Below are 16,179 nucleotides of genomic sequence, written 5' to 3' on the forward strand. Positions count from 1 at the left end.
ATAAACTGTCATCAGTCCACTTCCATTGGTCATTAATACATTAGCTGTTAGGAATGTAAATTAAAAAGTAATTATACAAGTACAATTAAAAGTATACAGATTCTTCAATAGAGGTAGTTCATATATAAAAATATTGAAAATAATGTCATGGGACAAGAAAAACATTAAAAATATACCGTTCAACTAAATATCACATGTTCAAATGAAATTCACTTTTCTATGAAAACCAGTAGGTACATGTGTAAGAAGAAAATTACTGTGCTTGTGGTCAAATAGATATACAATATCGAGCATTGTAGGGGTTACAGTGTGGCCCTAAATCATAAAATATATTTTATTCCATCACGGTTTCTCAATCTGGGAATGTCACCCACCATTTTGATACATACTAACAAGGTTTTGACATGTAATTTCTCAGTTTACAAGAAATTATATGCAGTTTGTTTTCATGTTCATCGTGCACACAGCAATTAATTAATACATAGACACTGAAGACTAAACCTAGATGTTAAAAAACAAACATCTTCATTTATGGATTTTTGTTACATCATTTTTCAACCAACTCCAAACCATTTCTGCTACCTCCACACTGGATTCCAGACAGAATGCGTGGTCAAATCCCTTTTCACAAAGCCGTATATCTCCATGGGGAAAGTTTAATTTCATTTTATGATGATAACTGACGGGACACCAGTGGTCTGAAGCACCATAGTAGAACAAAAGCTTATGTAAATGGTTGCGTATAGTCTCCAGGTCTGGTGAGACAACTTCTCTCATTTCACATGCTGCCATGTAGGTTTGATTGGATACACAGAATGGGTTGAACAGATTCATAGCAGCATTGTAGGTACAGGAAGCAACCTAATAGAGAAGAAGTGGGAAGGCTTGACTCAGTAACTTCTCAATCTACTTTAAAACAACTACAATTGTAGACATGAGACCATGAACAAATGGAACCTGTTACAAACAGGGACAGCAAACAAATGAATTGGATTAATAACACTTGGCACAGCATGTTGGAACAGCAGAGACTTGTATTACACACCATGGTTTGATAAGAACAGTTTTATCGTCTCTTTACATGTATATGAAAGCCCAGGGGAACTGGACATTTGTTTGTGAAGAACTATGTAAAGTGGCCATCAAACTGTTCTTATCAAATTTAATACACGTTTCTGTACTTCAAACATGATGTGCCAAGTGTTATTAATCAAATTCAGTTGTTTACTTTCCCTGTTTGTCACAGGTTCTGTTCATTCACGGTCTCATGTCGGCAGTTGTACATGGAAAACACAGGACTGGAAGGTTTGTCACCATTTGCATTGCTGGATGTAGAGAGTATGGTGCAATATTACAATTACATCACATTGAATTTTGGGTCCACACCTAAAAATCACATTCCAAATGAATCATAATTTCAAATTATTGCAATACTTGTAGTGAAAATAAACCTATAATTGACATGTACAAGTCTAATTACTGGTATTTTAACAATTTTCAGTGAATATATTGTAGGTTATCTGATTGAAAAAATATATTCTAGTTACAGCTACTGGTAGTACAGCTTTAAATCCTTAATTGCATGGATTTGTACTCCTTCTAATGTGGATTGAGTTTTCTATACCTAATGAATGCTACATTGCATTATAATTGGCACTAAATGACACTCAGCTGTGCTATGATGTATAAAAGAAACAATGACATATTATTTTTGTTATCTTCAATAGAGCCCTTGATGTTGTAAAATTATTCAAGATAACTTTTATTGAAAAGTTTATGGTTTGTAGAGAAACGCTATAGATCAGATTACCAGAAAAAATGTCACCTTTTCTAAGTCTACTACATACTCATACTTCTGACTGCTAATACCCTGAAGTGGCACATGCTGAGTTTATATTTAAGTTTTTTTAACTGGTCCTGGGGTGGTTCACAACACAGCAATTATTGAAATGATTTAAACAGTAAAATATTAATGACAATGCATTCTTTTATTTGCATTGTAAAACAATCTATCTTCTGATACTGTTGGCTTACATAATGGATTGCCTCATATATTGAGAATAATATGGATACATGTATTAGGCCTAAATACCAGGTTTAAGAGTTACCAATGTCAAGAGATAGTTAAATATGCTTCAGTATTAAGTAGATGTACATCATGGACCTTTTTCAAATGATGCAGAAGTTACTCAAAAAAACATATAAACTCAACTTATACTTCAATTACACCTCTGTTCCTTACCTTACGTCCTTTGAAATACCACTGTATAAGACTCCATTGTACATGTGGTGAGAGGTAGGATGCTAATATAACAGGCAGTAAAACAAGCCAGCGTAAGTAAACTACTGTAGTACCCATCCATAGTCCTTTAGGAGATTCCCACATTCCCTCTATTGTTGGATATAGCAGGATACACTTCAAAACATTTATTTGTGGCATTCTCTTTAAGATTTCTAGGATGAAGTAGCAACCTACAGAGAAATAAATAGATAATTTATTAAAGTAGCCATACGGATGACAAATTGATATTTATTTTGTTTAAGACAACTCTTCTATGTTTTCCTGCTTGAAAAAAAAATGTGAAACACCATCGACCACATTTGTGGTTGTAACTCAATAAATTACAAAATGCTTAAAAACTAATGTATAAAAATTCAAAGTAAAATAAAACAAAATTTCAATCTACCTACCCTATTCTCTGAAGCCATGTTATCGGAAACAAACACTTTTTTTTTATTTTGCCTAAACAAGCAAATACAGAATACTGACACTTACCTATAGAATGACCTATGAGAACAAGTTTGGTTTTAGGTGGTACATACTTCTTGATAAATTCTACCTTATGCTGGATATTACCTTCCAAATTATATTTCTCATCATTACCAGAACCTACAATAAGAAGAATTCATATAAAATTATCAAAACTAAACTGTTTTTATCATAATTTAACTTCTTTTGTCTCCGGATTTAACCACACATGACTTTTTTGGGATGAGATGTGATTATGAAATTTAAAAGACTAAAGTTGCATGATGTAACCATCTTATTAATATCTGATCACAGAGATGGCACAATTTGATTTATCTACATACTTCATGTTTTCAGTGTTTGCCTTTTTCATTATTGTACTCTTTGCTTATCTGTTGGGTGACCAGTAAGGAAGAAGGCAATCAAAAGATGGATAAATGAAAGAAAACAGAAAAGAACAAACACAGTATAGTAGTATTGAATTGAACTTTTGTTCGAAACACAAACTTGAAAATTGTTCCTTAAATTCTCGACTGCACTCTACAGGCATTGTCATCAGATTGACCCACTATTCAGCACAAGTGACCTATGAGCCTAATATTATAATAAGGGGTCATAGGTGCCTACAAGTTTGTATTACTCTCCATCTCTGCTCAACGATGGTTTAATTGCCATGATGTAGATGGCTTCCTTCATTCCTCATTCAAAGTGCCTAGTTTCAGTGCCTAGGATTTTAACTTTGTTTATGTCAATGGAATGTCCTGGTGATTCGATGTGGATACAAACTTTCAGGTACCTATGACCCCTTATTAGGCTCATGTGTCCTTAGGTCACGTGTGCTGAATAGTGGGTCAATCCATTGACAATGACTGAAGTATGCACTCATAAATTTCAGATAGACTATTCAAGTTTGTGTTTGGAACTAAAGTTCAATTCAATACTAGGGTTTACCAACACAGATGAATTTCCATTTGAAAACAAACATGTAAATGTGAAATGCAATGAATAAAGCAGATGAATAAAGCAAACCATGGATTCTCCTTGATCAGATTTTAATCAGATTATAAGACAGTAAGAGAGCTCAAATATTACTCGCCCAAATCAAACTGATGTATTAACAACTTGTTTTGTCATGTAACACAGAGATGCTTGCCAATTGATAATTGTCCAGCTAAAAATATGATCAACTTACTGAAATTCCAGTGTACTTTCTTCATGTCTGGTGTAATTTCATGGCCAGCATGTGAAATAGCCCAGATAGGTACAGATCGACCACTTGCATCATATAGTGTCTCCATAAATAATTCATAAAATCCTACCACACCAGGATTTCCTATAAGATCAAAATATAAACATTAATTTAAAGCTATAAGCCTATAGTTAGAACACTAAATACAAATATTCATAAAGGCACATCTTTGCTTGTCATTTACTATCAACCTATATTACAAGCAAGTATTCCTGCTAAAATATAAACATACATAGTAACCAGAGCGTGGAGGATTTTAATTTTAAAAGTAATTTGGTTAGAGAAAAGCCTTCTTTCACCTAAAAAGATTGAGATCTAATCAAAAAATTCATGACTCACCAAATGGCAGTGCCATACCTACAGTGTGTGTATGTGTCTGTGTGTGTTTGTGTGTGTCTATCAATGTCTGTCTGTGTGTCTATGTGTGTGTGTGTGTGTGTGTGTGTGTGTGTGTGAGGGAAAGGGTGGGAGGGGAGGGGAAGATGGGGATGTGTGAAGGGCTGGATGTATAGAAGTGAATGTGAATAGCAATCTAGAAACAGCCATATGCTAGGAATTAGCAGATTTCGCAACCAAATTCTGAAGTACCGCCCCATCCAGTTATAGAATAGGTCTTACCATCTTTCAAGAAAGTTATGTTGCAGGAGAGAAAACTAGTATGACATGGAGATATACAACTAAAGATGAAAACAGCTATTCAAGGATCAATACCTGGTATAAGAAGTGCTAGTACATCATGATCTTTACAGTGTGCACTTGGTGAGGTCTCTATTTTATATAAACTCTCCTTTCTCTCACAGTCATATTTCAAAACATGTGTATTGACACCATTCACCATTAGATACTCGGAGTAACATGGGGTATCTTCAGTGTATGCCATTCTGGGATACCAATAGCCAAGGTTGGTGGTCACTGGAATGCCTGAAAATAAAGTCAGCAACGTTTAAAATGCACTGGTGGCATTTTAAACGTGTAAAACCTTGAAAACAGCTTATTTGCCCATAGTTACCATCAATCTCATTCAAACATGACAAAGCAGGTGTCAGAGTCTAGAATAGACTTTCTGATTAAAAGACTGCCACGTGTTATCAAAATGTATATATTTCAGGCCTATATATTTATAATAAACACATGATAAAACCAACTCCATACTAGAATAATGAATGCTTTAAATGCATCTATATTGGACCGTAGTATTATTAACAAGAAATCTCTGCCTGAAAAAAAAAATCGGAATAGTGTGACTAATCAGAACTGTTCTTGCATTTTAAAGCCTTGAAATTAGCTTGCCTTATTTGCCTAGGTACAATCATTTTCAGTAAACATGATCATACTTGTAACAGATTGTATGAGAGTAATCTAGGCTAGCTAATTCTACCGTACTGGCGACTTTTGGCCTTTTCTTTTTTTACTTTTTTTTATTTTATTTTATTTGGGGGGGGGGGGGCGGCAAACCATGGTAGAAAAAGTGAAAAGAAAAATGTTAAAGACACAAAATAAAATTTTAAAAAAATAAAAGATAAAAATTATTGCAAACAAAAACAAGGCAATAGACTAGTTATTGCAGCTAGCTGCAAATGCTACGACATGTACTGCAATGTATCTGGTGAATTTCTAATTTTTTAAATGATCGCACATTTTTGCAAGCTATACAGCGGCTGGGTGACATTTGAAGACTTACTACATCACTGTAAATCCTGTCGTACCAACATATTTTTCGAGAAATCTACGTAATTACATACCTTGATGTTCTGATGTTCGTCCTGCCTGTACTACTGTATGCCGTCTGCTCGTCACTAAGTTGACCTTTGAACTTATGACTTTTGCATACGCGAGAGCCCCCAACGACAAGAGTCTGTGAATTGAAGCTCTGTATGTAGCCGATACGCTCCATTGAACGTCCAAGAACACATCTCCATGTTTCCGTAACGGATTAACATAGATGTTTCGGAGGGCATATATCCAGAACTAATACTAGTAGGACTTAGCTTTGGAAATATGCGCTCTGACGTTTCCGCGACACGTCAATCCTCTCTGATGTGACAGAGGGAATACTGTGATCATATCATACAATACTTTCGTTGAAGAATTTTCAAGAATTAATTTACAAAACCTCAGTAAAGGCCCTTCACACCGGAGACATTCAGTTTACATCTGGTTCATTATTTCATGAGATTTAATAACTCACAAAATAATTTATATGTTATGACAGGACTAAAGTAAAGGAGTGCTATCTGGTGTTATTTTAACATGTTAAGGTGATAGCAATACCTTTCCTGATCACAATTGAAATTTTAATTCAGCAAACTAAGACCGAGAATTTGAAAATTCCGCAAAGTATGTTGTTGCATGCGATATTATTAAAAATTATTTTATCATTATTTTTTATATATTTATTTAATTATTTAACACAAAACCAGTTCTGGAAGTTGTTTTAAGGTTCTCATACAAAATAGACTGAAATGATGAAGACAACTAGTACTACTACTAAATACAAAATAAAACATATTGACAATTTCTGAGGATCCATTCGAAGCAATCTGATTAAAATCTGATGTTAGATAGGCTGGTTTTCCTGTATTTACCTTTATTCCATCGTTATTGCGTCTTTTACGTGAGTTTTTTTTTTCCTGGACGAACGCCTTTCCAACGTCCAGGAAAAAAAAAACTCACGTAAAAGACGCAATAACGATGGAATAAAGGTAAATACAGGAAAACCAGCCTATCTAACATCAGATTTTAATCAGATTGCATTCGAAGGTACTTAGGCCAGCATTCTTAGTAAAAATTTGATTCGATGGTAGTGTTTCGGTTTGTTTCGGCTTTTGTCAACAGTTAGTGTAAACCTTTGACAAGAAAGTTTAGGTGCCGCACAAACACATGTACCTGGGAATTTGACATTGACATTGACGGTTCCCAGTGTTACTGTGCTTGTGTTAAATAGCTCATACCCTGGAAACTAATTTATTTCTGTCTTGAGTTGGTCAGCAATTTTTTTCCTGAAAATCCTCCAGCTGCCCCCCCCCCCCCCGAAATCAAATTGTGTACCCTTAATAAAGAGCCTCACTGAAATCACACCACATTCTACTAGTGATGTTGTAGAAGTCTCAGCATGCTCAGCACCACTCTGGGATTCTGGATCTTCTCAACCAGCGTCACGACTCACGGTGACATTTGACCTCCGTCGCACCTTCCATATGCTCAAAGTTGATTAATATAATACTAAAACAAAATTGTATTTATATTATTTGATTTATCTCAAAGTTAAAAAAATGGGATTTATATGTTTCTGTAAGAACTTTCACAAAAAGTTTTGATTATCTCCGTAAACAGAGATTACTGGAGAAATATTCACAAACAACCACACAAGATGTCAAAGGTCAATTAATTGCATAAGCACGTTCACGTTGTCCTTCACGTTACAAAACGTGTCAATATAAATGCTGTTTTGTAAGAATTGCCAACAAAAGCCTGCGACGTAAACATCGTCCAGCCTAACGACACTGTTCATCAAGGGGTAAAATAATCCAACGAGTCAATGTGATGTCTACCTTGTCTGCGGGCGTACGCTATCTGGCGATCTCAACGTTTCGAAATGTTTCAAGCCGGTCAACATGTAAAGTTAACAGTGTCATCAACATTAGAGAAAAGGTTCGTTGATTCTGTTATTTTTGCTTGCAGGTCACTGAGGTGGCTTATAGAGAGACTCGATTACGAGAATGGGGGACTTCAGTCAGAATAAAGTCATGTAGTGTAATACACTGCCTACGAGCAGAAATTCAATTTACACAGGTTACTAAAATTGTCAAATATAACGTCTATGATCTATGTATGTTTCTGAGACTCAGTGAGAGTATATGTACAGCAAACATCTAATATACTATATGGTTGTTTACATCTCTTAACAGCTGGTCTATCTCTATCCCACATCCTGGCTCTCCACGTCATGTACCTGTATGCTATCAAACACATCAACTTCACAGATAAACTTAGTCAGAAGGATTTCAGCATCATCATACTTGCAGGTAAGCAAAGTCACACTCATAATTGTTATTATGAATATTATTAAAACTTTATTACAGACGCATAGTCCAGAGAAGAACAAAAACACACCACAAACATCAAAATACAAATAGCAACATATTTACAAAGGGTATTTTGTAAGAAAAAACAAATGTAATGAACTTAAAAATGCGTAAAATCTAACAAACATAAAAACACAATTTCTACTGGTATCCCAACCTTCAGGCCTGGGCATCTATCTTAGGTACATGGAGATTGAATTTGCATGATTTGAACTGATGACATCGGGAAGTTGTACAGTCCCAAAGTGATGAGTAAATGTAGGGTAGGATTGTATCCCAACAAACTGAAGTCCATTGACTTGGCTAGTTAGCTGGACAGTGTCATTTGCCATGAAGTCAGTTACTGAGTTCAGATGGCCAAGACTCTAGGCTAAATAATGTTTGGATAAAGTCTTTCAGTGGGTAAAGTGTTGATGATCAAATTATTAAATTGTGAAATTCATAATTTTGTATTTTCTCTACAGAGTCCTCAAAATCAAATGATACTGGAAGAAAAGCCGAGTCTTTTTACAAGATTTAAAGAAGGAATTGGTCTGAACTCAATGAAATACAATAAATTTGTAAGTTTGTTTGTTTTTTCCCTGCGAAAGTCGACCTGTGTAAGGTTGATGTCAATCAAGATGATGACATAGTCACTCAAGTTTACCTCTCTCTGTTCACTGGATATTCCCCTGATAGAACTGAACAACACAACAATTTTACAGTCTACCCCTTTCCTTGTTTCCAAAACAAATGTAGTTGTGTATAATTAATGGAAACAATCCTAGGTCCAATGTAAACATGTTGTTTACCCCAACCTGTTGTGTAACTAACTAATGCTAAATGAAGTAGACAGTTACAGAAAGGAATAGAAATAAAGACAGTATATTCTATCATTATAACATATATTTATCTGAAACAACAAATTTCTATAAAAAAGGAAATTATGCAATCACGTACTTTTGAGTAGAATGAATGACCGCATCCTCATTAGCATAATATTTGCATACAGGTATGCAATCATGTTTTCAGTATTGTACTGCAGTGCAAATACCAGTAGTATTACCGTGTGCATTGGTGCAAGTAATCTCTGGTACATATGTAACAATAGTGTGTATCTGATAAAAAAACTGACTAATTTAGAAGCTGAAAAAGTAGTTTTGAAGCAGAGCTGTAGTAAAAGTTTGATGAAAAGAACAATCCTTATTTAAATGTCAGAGCTCCACTTATAAGAAAAACACTGACAGGTCAAGAACCCATCATTGACCCATGGGCATTTAATTCTCTCTCCACTGTTCTGCATTCACCAGAATAAGTTGTCTGTTGTTAAAATGAGTGTAATGTGCATATCTATGTGTAATTTCAGAAAATGCGAGTGGCAGGACGTAATATGTATGCTAGTTGTGTTGAAGGTGTTGATATCGAAAAGATTTTTAAAGGTAAGCAGTCTGGTGATCAGTGTATCATAACACCCTGTCAATGTGTTGACTGTTAGAATTTGTTACATGGCTGCTGGCGATGAATTACATTACTGCGTAGAATAGGATATATGAATATTTGAACTTAAAAGATTATAGCTACTGGTAGTGTCTATTGTAATATTAGTTAGTGTGCATGCTGCTACTGTTTATATCATTTGCCATAAAAAACGCTGACACTGTGTAAGGGATATTTGTGTTATCTTTATTGTGGCTTTCTCAACATGAAATCTTGTGATCAATCTCATTTATCTTGATGGTCACATTTGCAAGCTAAGAGAAATCAACTGTAATGTGTGTACTTGTTGCCGTCGCAAGGCAGATCAGTCTAGCACCACGTTGTCCTGTTTATGTACCCATAAAAAAGCTACATTCACCAAAGTATAAGTACTACAAAGATTTATATTTCAAATTAATGCCACAACCCAAATCTGAATGGCTATGTCAATTCTTAGTCAGTCTGTCTAATACGGTAATGCAAATGTCATGAATCCATTTTGACCTTTTGTTACCAAATGCAATGTGAGTCGATATGTCACGGTCAAACTCTTCACATTTGACATTTTGTTTTTCTTGCAGTATGCAATCTACCAGACACATTCTTCTCATGGTTTCTAGTAACACAACTACATGTCTGGTAAGTGGGCCGTGTTACAACCTGTAAGTAACCAACTGATAACGTAGTAACCGACTGATAACAATTATCATTGTAACCAACGGATAACATATCAACTTGATGACATGTTTTAAATTCATTACTACCTTATCAGTTGTAACAGTCAGGCCATCTTTCTTTGACAACCGTAATTCTCACTGCAGGAATCTGTTTGGCTTGAAGAATATGTAACATGTGAGATAGGCATAATCCGCATTGTGGCCATATTAGGAACAATTAGTTTTAATACCAAGTTGACTACATATATGAATTCAATCTGATTTGACCCTTTTAGTATCACTTAACAGATTATGTTTTATCGGAGTCTGGTGCTATAAAAATTATTTTAATAAATTGATTGATTGATTGACTTTCAGATTGATTGACAGATTGATTGATTAACTGCTTGATAAATTGACTGACTGATTGATTGATTGATTGATTAACTGATTGATTGGTTGATTGGTTGACTGACGTGATAAACTGATTGATCGATTGACTGATTGACTGACTAACTTATTGATTGACTGACTGACTGACTGACTGACTGACTAACTGATTGATTGATTGACTGACTGACTGACTGACTAACTGATTGATTGACTGACTGACTGATGATTGATTGGTTGATTGGTTGACTGACGTGATAAACTGATTGATCGATTGACTGATTGACTGACTAACTTATTGATTGACTGACTGACTGACTAACTGATTGATTGATTGACTGACTGACTGACTGACTGACTAACTGATTGATTGACTGACTGACTGACTGATTGATAATTGGAAGGATGAGCAACACCTAGTGACTGGTGATTAGGAAACACATTTGAATAGGTATAAACCAAAAAATTAAGTTTCAGTAGTAAAATAAACTTCGTAAAAACTACATGAAATGACTATTTTACCAAAATCCAACAAACACACATTTCTTAGTTTGAAACCTCATGTGATGGCTTCCTTTCAAAGTGTACTAATTACGTAGTCGTTGATTTGATTTCTTTCATACTCAGGATGTGTATGGTGAGACTGAAACAAGAAGGAAAAGAAGGCAAATACATGAAACACTACCTCATTCTCTCTATGTGGCATGATATTCAGGCAAGGGGCAAAGTTTTAGGGGTAAGTATATAGTAACAATAGCATCCAGTCCTCAGGTAATTACTGAGAAATTACAATCTTAGAAGTGACAAATACTTTCCCTGAACATGATAAAATTTCTGACCATGTTTGCCTGGTGTGAAATGTACAATGGCTAAAAGTCGGGAATTACGTGATCAGCAAACATTAACAATCCATATAAAGTCTGTATATTGAAGCTTTTTTTCAATTCCCACCCCAAAATTAAATAATTGAAGTGAAATTGTAGAAAACTTTATGTTTCAGCAATATACATTTTTGGTTAATTTCTTTACAGGTAAATTCTGTCAAAATGAAGTTAAATCTTCGAAATATGTTGGATCAGTTTCAGGGTGTGCTGTTTGCATACGATGAGGTATGTGCATTATTGTATAAAGACCTTTTTCAAATTATGCAAAACCTAGGTTCCTCTCGCCCTCCCTCTCTCCCTCCTTTCCTCCCCTGAATAACTTTGTAGCAATGACAGAATTTAGCAAGCTGACAGCACAATACAGCAATGCATTGATATTTCACTATAGATATCAGCATGGGGAGATGGGAGCATCAAGACTGTGTGACACTAGAGCTCAGTAACAAAAGTGAGCTCACATCTCTAGATCGTTCAGTCTATTTTCATAAATAAACTTATATAGAATCCATCTTGTAATACATGTAGTACATGTTACAGCTGATGAGTTCATGAGTTTTTTTGGCACGTACTGTGAGAAATACTCTTTTCAAAACCATACATCCTCATCAACTATTACAGCGTTCACTCTTAGACTCTCTCACAGTTCTCAGAGCTTAGCTTTTCTAAAATTAAAACTAAATGAATTATTTTGTATGTACTGATACCAGCTGTATAACCGTACTCGAATATCCTTGTACTGTGTGCCCTCATCGACCACTTAGAGATATAACCATTTGTTGACGTGTGACTGCGACGCACCATGTTTTGGCAAAGTGTCGCAGTCACACGTCAGTGATTGGTTATCTCTATGTGGTCGATGAAGGCACACAGTACAAGGATATTCGAGTACAGTTATACAGCTGGTATCAGTACATGCAAAATAATTCGTTTAGCTTTAATTTCAGTAAAGCGAAGCTTTGAGGATTGTGAGAGAGTCTTATGTTCACTCTGTGTTATCTGCATAAAGTAATTTACACCTATCTTGTAGGGATTGATGTCTAGTGACAGGGCACTAGCAGGAGCTCTCTGGAGGAATGTCTTTATTAGAGAGTGTGATGACGCACAGCAACTAGTTAACATGGTGGAGTACGTTAGACAACAGGTATGTCCCTACATACACACATCACCATATACACAACATTAGTTTTATTACAGCTGCAAGGAAGTAAATCCAATATTGATACAATGCTTTGTTCTCTGTAGGGCACTGATTACAAGCCCTCTTGTAATGCCCTAGCCAGACCCAAAATTTTCCCTCCCTCATCTCTAACTGCTAACCATCAGTTATCCGTCTCTGAGCCCTTTTGTGACAAGTTTGTTGGAAGAATCTGTAGATCCACATATATTACCATTATGCTATGTTACTGTGAAAAAAACCAAAAACAATCCATGTATTATGATGATAAGGAAACAGAATTCGACCCTTAACTTTAACTTTACTGAGAATGTAGTACACAGGAACCTGATGACTTAGTCCTGGAATAAACGTCAAACTTCTCATGCATCAACTCTAATGGTATTGAAGTCAACACAAACCCAGAATAAAAATGATGTTGAATAGACATCGAATCTAATCCGTCGAATATAATATGAATGGGGGGGGGGGGGGGAGGGAGGGAGGGAGGGAGGGAGGGAGGGAGGGAGGAGAGAGAGAGAGAGAGAGAGAGAGAGAGAGAGAGAGAGAGAGAGAGAGAGAGAGAGAGAGAGAGAGAGAGAGAGAGAGAGAGAGAGAGAGAGAGAGAGAGAGAGAGAGAGAAACAAAAATGCTATGTCATGCAGTTTCATTGCCTTTTAAGTATACATTTTGTAACAGCCACAAGGCAAGAGGCAAGCACTGGTATAATGTGTTAGTAACCTAATGTAGAAAATAGCAACTTAATACCCACAATATAAACTGAAATTGGATTTCTCTGTATGATTTGATTTCAGGTACAGTATCTAGATAGTTTAGATTCTAGCAAACTTCTGGTAATTGGCAGGATTAAATGGAAACCATTCCAGGGTGAAGTACCAACAACAACTAAACCACATCGCAAACAGCAACACCAAACAGACCCCATGGAAATACCAAGTCATGTAGACAAAATCCGTAGTGTAGATGCACAGTGAATCAACAAATATCTCCAATATAGACTATGCATATATATATGTATTATGTACCTAACCTCACCTTCAAGGTCAACCAGTAACTAGGAAGTTGTATGCACTGCTGTGGACAATGCTATCTTAATATCCAAGGATCTGAAATATGAATATGAACTTCAAGATGAACTTCAACGTACAGCATATCAACAATGCATTCAACCTTGCATCAAGACTACCAACACCACATCCTCAGACTATTTGGACTTAGTTTCTTCCTCCAATGTTGCATAGAAACATTAAATTTCTGTGGTGTTACCATGCATTTATTGGTGGTGATAATGAAGCATAGAACTTGAACAGTTAGAACCATGCTACAGCCTAGAGGTTATGAGGATTTATAGAAATGTATCTTCAGAGTCTGCTACAACAGAGATTGTGGTTCATGTTTGGTATTACCTCACATTACAAGATCAACTGCTAATCTAAACTCAGTCTGTGTACCAATATAGTCTTTCTAGTACTAGCTATGAACTTCAGCTTGCAATGCATATTTATCATAAGTTAAGTAATTTCAAACCCAATTTTGGTTGTCCATATTCAGATTGCAGAATCACTGATATGTAACCTTACTAAAAATGAAGTGTTGAATTCTCTGAGGCAGCTTTCTTTGATAGTAGTTACTCTGCCATTGTGGTTATTGAGCCTTCGGTTTACTTTATAGACGCAAACTTAATATATTGTTCTTCAGTGTGGTAGATTTACACTAGTGGGTGATAATGGTTCCTCTGTTGTGTGATTCTAATCACCCTGTGATCAACATAGTTTAAACATTGGAAGTACTAAAACTGTACATCATAAAACTCATTGATGCCTCCCTACTGAGACTATAATTAAACCAACATCCATTCAATAGCTTATCACTGTTGTATCAAAATGTTGTGACAATAGTTTTAGTTTGTGTCTATCTAAGTAAACCGAAGGCTCAATTATCAGAGTAATGTTAAACTTATGTACAAATTGCTTCATTCAATGATAATGTCAACAGTACAAAACATTTCCGTACTGTCATTAAATATTGAAAGGCATCTTGCCATGAACTCTTGAAGTGAAATACGGTGTAAGGCCAAAGAAAAAAGAGTGACTCACTCAAACTTTTCAATTTGACTAATTTCTAATAATTGTCATACAAAAGTGTAAAAGGAATTGGATCTAGCTGTCAATCTAAATGTTATCAACAGCCTGGAGAAAATTATGTGTATCATATTATGAAATCCCTATTACATGTAACTTAGGAACATCTGTTGACCATCCATTTTCCTACTTGATCCCTGTGGTATACCGCAGGTTACAAATGTTTATAAACCCAGTCACCTTTTGTTTTGTATCTCTTGAGATATTCATGATGTCATGCCTATAAAATACATGATCTGGTGATTGATGACCCATGACCTCCCCAACAATGGTGCACTGTGGGTAATGATTAGGACTTCCTGCCCCAATTTAACCAATGACAGTTGCTAGAAAATGGTTTATTTTTTTGGCTTGACCTTTGCTGCCATTCATTGGTTTTCTTTGAAATGTAATGCAGTTAATCCCTTGATAGGAAGTTTCACAATGAAATGTGATAAAAATGTAAAGATAATGTAAATAATAGCCAGAGAGAGTTATTAGGGTATTATTTCTGATGTCATGTTGTTATGTATTGCCTTTATGTAATTATTGATGGAATGTTACAAACTGAAAAATAAAAAAAAATGACTGTTTCTTGTTCGACTTTGTTTGTCCCCATTCATTCACCTTATCACTCATTTACATGATGTTATAAGAAACATGCAATGGAAAATTCCTACAGAATGACAGACAGCATAGTCATAAACCACAGCCTCTTTTACGGCACCGTCCAAGAAGCATCGTCCAAGATGCACTCTGGCTTGCAAGAATGGTCATTCAGCTGCATAGGTCGGATCACTGTTTCTAATTTCATCAATCAGCTGTCCAGACTTGATTCACCAGCATGCCAAATCAACTACCAAACATTTGATAATGGTAACAGATTTGATGCTATACCGAAATATTGGCACACTCATGTGGCATAATATGATATCATATTCAACCGTGATGAAGACATGCAGTGTGCGGCCAGGTCATGATCAAAAGATAATATCAATAAACTCACATAGTGATGACAACTGTATACCTGATATTCTTGAAGTGGTTTGCATATGTCCGTGTACAAGGTTACCCAGTATAATTAATGAAATGGCAAAGCTATGAATAAGTGGTCCAAGTTCATTTATTTGTACAAAGCTACAACATTGCTTCAATGTACAATGTGTACATCATAACACAACAATTCCATAGTAAAAGATTGATTTGGCATTATTGATCGAACACTGATTTTGGCTTAATTTGATTTATTGCATTTTAATCTTTTATGGTCAAAAAGAAAGAAAAACCTATCATACATGAAGAACACAGCCTACCATAACCATACATCAACATTAAATTTTTATATAAAGATTGTGACAATTAATTATCACTACATTGCGCACACGTATGGGTAACTATTATTATGACTGGTGGGCTT

At 35.4% G+C, this 16,179-nt stretch overlaps 2 protein-coding genes across 2 annotated transcripts; one reads left to right on the top strand and one right to left on the bottom strand.

Annotated features, from left to right (window-relative positions):
* Positions 1–377: 377 nt before the first annotated feature.
* LOC144445087 (lipid droplet-associated hydrolase-like) lies at positions 378–4,878 on the bottom strand. The gene is made up of 5 exons (XM_078134637.1): positions 4,710–4,878; positions 3,942–4,082; positions 2,777–2,890; positions 2,243–2,472; positions 378–861 (listed from the first exon to the last, which is right to left on the bottom strand). Exons 1-5 carry the CDS (start codon positions 4,876–4,878, stop codon positions 526–528), a joined length of 990 nt encoding a protein of 329 aa, XP_077990763.1. The 3' UTR covers positions 378–525.
* A 2,497-nt stretch (positions 4,879–7,375) lies between these two features.
* LOC144444535 (ubiquinol-cytochrome-c reductase complex assembly factor 1-like) lies at positions 7,376–15,311 on the top strand. Its single transcript, XM_078133984.1, has 9 exons — positions 7,376–7,649; positions 7,907–8,023; positions 8,548–8,643; positions 9,429–9,501; positions 10,120–10,177; positions 11,212–11,320; positions 11,616–11,693; positions 12,496–12,609; positions 13,437–15,311. Exons 1-9 carry the CDS (start codon positions 7,542–7,544, stop codon positions 13,614–13,616), a joined length of 933 nt encoding a protein of 310 aa, XP_077990110.1. The 5' UTR covers positions 7,376–7,541; the 3' UTR covers positions 13,617–15,311.
* The last annotated feature ends 868 nt before the right edge of the window (positions 15,312–16,179 follow it).

The sequence above is a fragment of the Glandiceps talaboti genome, chromosome 13, assembly GCF_964340395.1.
Source record: "Glandiceps talaboti chromosome 13, keGlaTala1.1, whole genome shotgun sequence".
NCBI classification, from domain to species: Eukaryota; Metazoa; Hemichordata; class Enteropneusta; family Spengelidae; genus Glandiceps; species Glandiceps talaboti.

Coding starts and splice junctions, on each gene's coding strand:
- LOC144445087 (XM_078134637.1), bottom strand. CDS start 4,878: ATGGCATACACTGAAGATACCCCATGTTACTCCGAGTATCTAATGGTG. Junction 4,083..4,709: donor ACTAGCACTTCTTATACCAG/GTATTGATCCTT, acceptor TTGATCTTATAG/GAAATCCTGGTGTGGTAGGA. Junction 2,891..3,941: donor GAAAGTACACTGGAATTTCA/GTAAGTTGATCA, acceptor TTCTTATTGTAG/GTTCTGGTAATGATGAGAAA.
- LOC144444535 (XM_078133984.1), top strand. CDS start 7,542: ATGTCTACCTTGTCTGCGGGCGTACGCTATCTGGCGATCTCAACGTTT. Junction 10,178..11,211: donor GTAACACAACTACATGTCTG/GTAAGTGGGCCG, acceptor TTTCATACTCAG/GATGTGTATGGTGAGACTGA. Junction 11,694..12,495: donor TGCTGTTTGCATACGATGAG/GTATGTGCATTA, acceptor CCTATCTTGTAG/GGATTGATGTCTAGTGACAG.